The sequence below is a fragment of the Pygoscelis adeliae genome, unplaced genomic scaffold (assembly GCF_000699105.1).
Source record: "Pygoscelis adeliae isolate BGI_AS28 unplaced genomic scaffold, ASM69910v1 Scaffold404, whole genome shotgun sequence".
Classification (NCBI taxonomy): domain Eukaryota; kingdom Metazoa; phylum Chordata; class Aves; order Sphenisciformes; family Spheniscidae; genus Pygoscelis; species Pygoscelis adeliae.
The window spans coordinates 656,483-659,517 of NW_008824598.1; the positions used below are offsets into that span (position 1 = coordinate 656,483).

At 45.3% G+C, this 3,035-nt stretch overlaps 1 protein-coding gene across 1 annotated transcript in view; it reads right to left on the minus strand.

Annotated features, from left to right (window-relative positions):
• The window catches only part of APPL1 (adaptor protein, phosphotyrosine interaction, PH domain and leucine zipper containing 1), a 29,624-nt gene extending 26,604 nt beyond the window's left edge, over nt 1-3,020 (minus strand). The window contains exon 1 of the mRNA XM_009322311.1: nt 2,935-3,020. Coding sequence (XP_009320586.1) covers nt 2,935-2,988 — 54 coding nt within the window. The 5' untranslated portion in view covers nt 2,989-3,020. The remainder of the gene's footprint in view (nt 1-2,934) is intronic.
• Between the last annotated feature and the right edge of the window lie 15 nt (nt 3,021-3,035).

Here is a 3,035-nt window from a genome sequence, read left to right on the forward strand (position 1 = left end):
TTTATTGTCTTTTACGGCAGCAGCCAGATTAAGTTCTAGTTGGGCTTTGGCCCTTCTAATTTTCTCCCTGCATAATCTCACGACATCTTTGTAGTCCTCCTGAGTTGCCTGCCCCTTCTTCCACAGGTCAGAAACTCTCCTTTTTTTCCTGAGTTCCAGCAAAAGCTCTCTGTTCAGCCAGGCTGGTCTTCTTCCCCACTGGCTCATCTTTCGGCCCATGGGGACCACCTGCTCCTGTGCCTTTAAGTTTTCCTTCTTGAAGAACGTCCAACCTTCCTGGACTCCTTTGCCCTTCAGGACTGCCTCCCAAGGGACTCTGTCAGCCAGGCTCCTAAATAGGCCAAAAGTCTGCCCTCCAGAAGCCCAAGGTAGCAGTTCTGCTGACCCCCCCTCCTTACTTCTCCAAGAATCAAAAACTCTATCATTTTGTGATCACTATGCCCAAGACGGCCTCCAACCACCACATCACCCACAAGTCCTTCTCTGTTCACAAACAACAGGTCCAGCGGGGCGCCTTCCCTAGTTGGCGCACCCACCAGCTGTGTCAGGAAGTTATCTTCCAGCAACCTCCTAGACTGTTTCCTTTCTGCTATATCGTATTTCCAGCAGACATCTGGTAAGTTGAAGTCCCCCACAAGAACAAGGGCTAGTGATTGTGAGACTTGTACAGTATGACTATGGTAAGACTATGTATGGTAGTGTATGTGACATGAGATAGAGCCTGTACTATCAAGTCTATTGGCTTTTTTATTGTGCAATGCTTCAGGAGTGCAAATAAGTCTGAGCAGAAACTCTCTAAATATATATATAAACACTGAGTATGTGTGTAATATATGTCCTAAGTTAACATTTAAATTGCATTGCTTTGCACAGCAAAAGACAATGTAAACTTGGCATTTGGTTTAAGTCTAAAAACACAGTGGTTAGATTTTTGTCCTGCAACAAGAGGAAATGAATGGGTTTTGCCATTTTAGAAAAGCCTTTCCTTCCCTCAGATGCAGAATAAGTTTGATATGATGTTTATATACCTGAAGTTAGTGTCTAAAGCATGTCTAAAGGTGCAAAACTCCAGTCCGTAGTTCAGCACTAAACAACGACCTAGGCTGATGATCTTTTTCAATATTACAGCATGAACATGTCAATCAGAAAGTCATGGCAACTCCTAAAGAAAGCAAGGTTTCTTCTTTCTTCAAGCAACATTTGTTGCCATTTTCATTGCACTGATTTCAAAATAACAGAAATTAACTAATGTAATGGAATACTAGAGAGTCCTAGTTATGTTCTGCTAAGAGGTGGTTAGCCAGAATTCACCTGAAATATTAGGTTGATGTAAAATTTTGTACCTAAAAATAGAAGAAGATATTGGCAAATCTAATAGTTTAAGCACATCAAACTCACTGGGCTGAGTTAGGCTTTGCTAGTCTGTACCACAAATAACCTCAAATGAAAGACTCTAGAATTTATAATTATGTTCCAATATGTAACTTTTTTGTGTGTGCTTCCCAAATGACATTCCAGTCTTAAGTGCTTGGGAAAAAAAACCCTACATCCCACTTTTTAGGGATCCTAAGTTTATCTCACATTTGACACTTCCTATAAATATGAATAGTTCTGACTTTCATATACTGAGAACAAACTTCCAAGAGATAATTTTGTTAAATTACTATTATTATAACACTTTCAAAAATTTTTCCTCTTCATGAAAGTACATCAGGTTTAGTCTCTGGGCCAGAGACCATAGTACAGGCTAGATCTCATCTAACATCTAGTATCTGAGCTATACGGGGCACTGTCCTTTGGCAAGCAATGATACACTTTATATGTGGCCTTCTTCTGTTGCCTTTTCTAAGTCATCCCTCCACTTGATGTAGATTTGTTAAAATGATTGTCATTTTAGGGGTTAAAATTCCCTATTAAGCAAGTGAAAGTTTCTCTTCCTATGGTTGAGGAATCAAAACTATCAATGCATATGCTATTACAATATAGGAAGTCTTGCTCATCTATATAAACAATGCAGCAAAACAAAGATCTTAATTCAAAAGGCTGCAATAAAAGAAAATATATTGTAAACTTTTTTTTCGCGTCTAGGAAGAGCAGTACAAAGTACTTGCTGTTGTTGTTGCTGCCAGCAAGAGAAACCAGTGCAATTGAATAAAGCATTTTCTGCTTAATAGTAGTATGAAAGAAATGCCAATACAATACATGGCATCACTGACAAAGGTCAAGCAGCAGAAATGGAAGCGAAGATAGCAGAGCAATTAAAGGCCTCTCCGCACCACGCGTTTCCCGCCTACTCACAGCATTAACAACCGCCAGGATAACCTCATCCGATAACTGCTTTTCGTACGTACCTATTAAACCTTCATGCGTTTTTAGTAAAACACAAAGATAAGAAAAATGGCCTTGAGAAGTCAAGACGGGTTTTGTCAACACGAGGTCTCCAAAATAAGCCATGAATGTAAATACGGGGGCGGGGAAGTAAGGGAGTCAATGCAAGCGACTACCCTGACGCCCGATGCTGAACACAGTACCTCCGGAAAATCGTTACGGAGCTCGCTCCTGCTGTCCAGTCCGCAGGACACCTAAGAGGACGCGGTGATGCAAGCGGGAAGAAGGCGCCGCGGAGACCGGGGCGACACCTCGCAGGGCGCACTGCCGAAGTTGACAGCCCGAGAGCCGTGACTCCTGGCCCCGAGCCCCTGCCACGCCGCAGGGGCGAGGAGGATGGGAAGGCACCTGGCCGTGCACGCAGCGCCCCTGCCCCGCTGCCGGGGAGGGTTTCCCCCTCCTTCCCGGCCGCCGCCGAGGCTCTCCAACGCCTCCCCGAGGGAATGGGGGGGGGAGGGAGCGAGAGAGGATCAGCGCTAGGCCTGGCGCCCACGGGTTGGGCCCGATCTGGCCTCCGCCCACCGAGCTGCGTCTTGCCTCTCTTACCTGGGGGCTGTCTTCCAGCGTCTCCTCGATGGGGAGCTTGTCGATGCCGGGCATGGCGGCCGCCGGGGTTGACTCTGCGCCGTTGCAGCTCCCGCACCCCA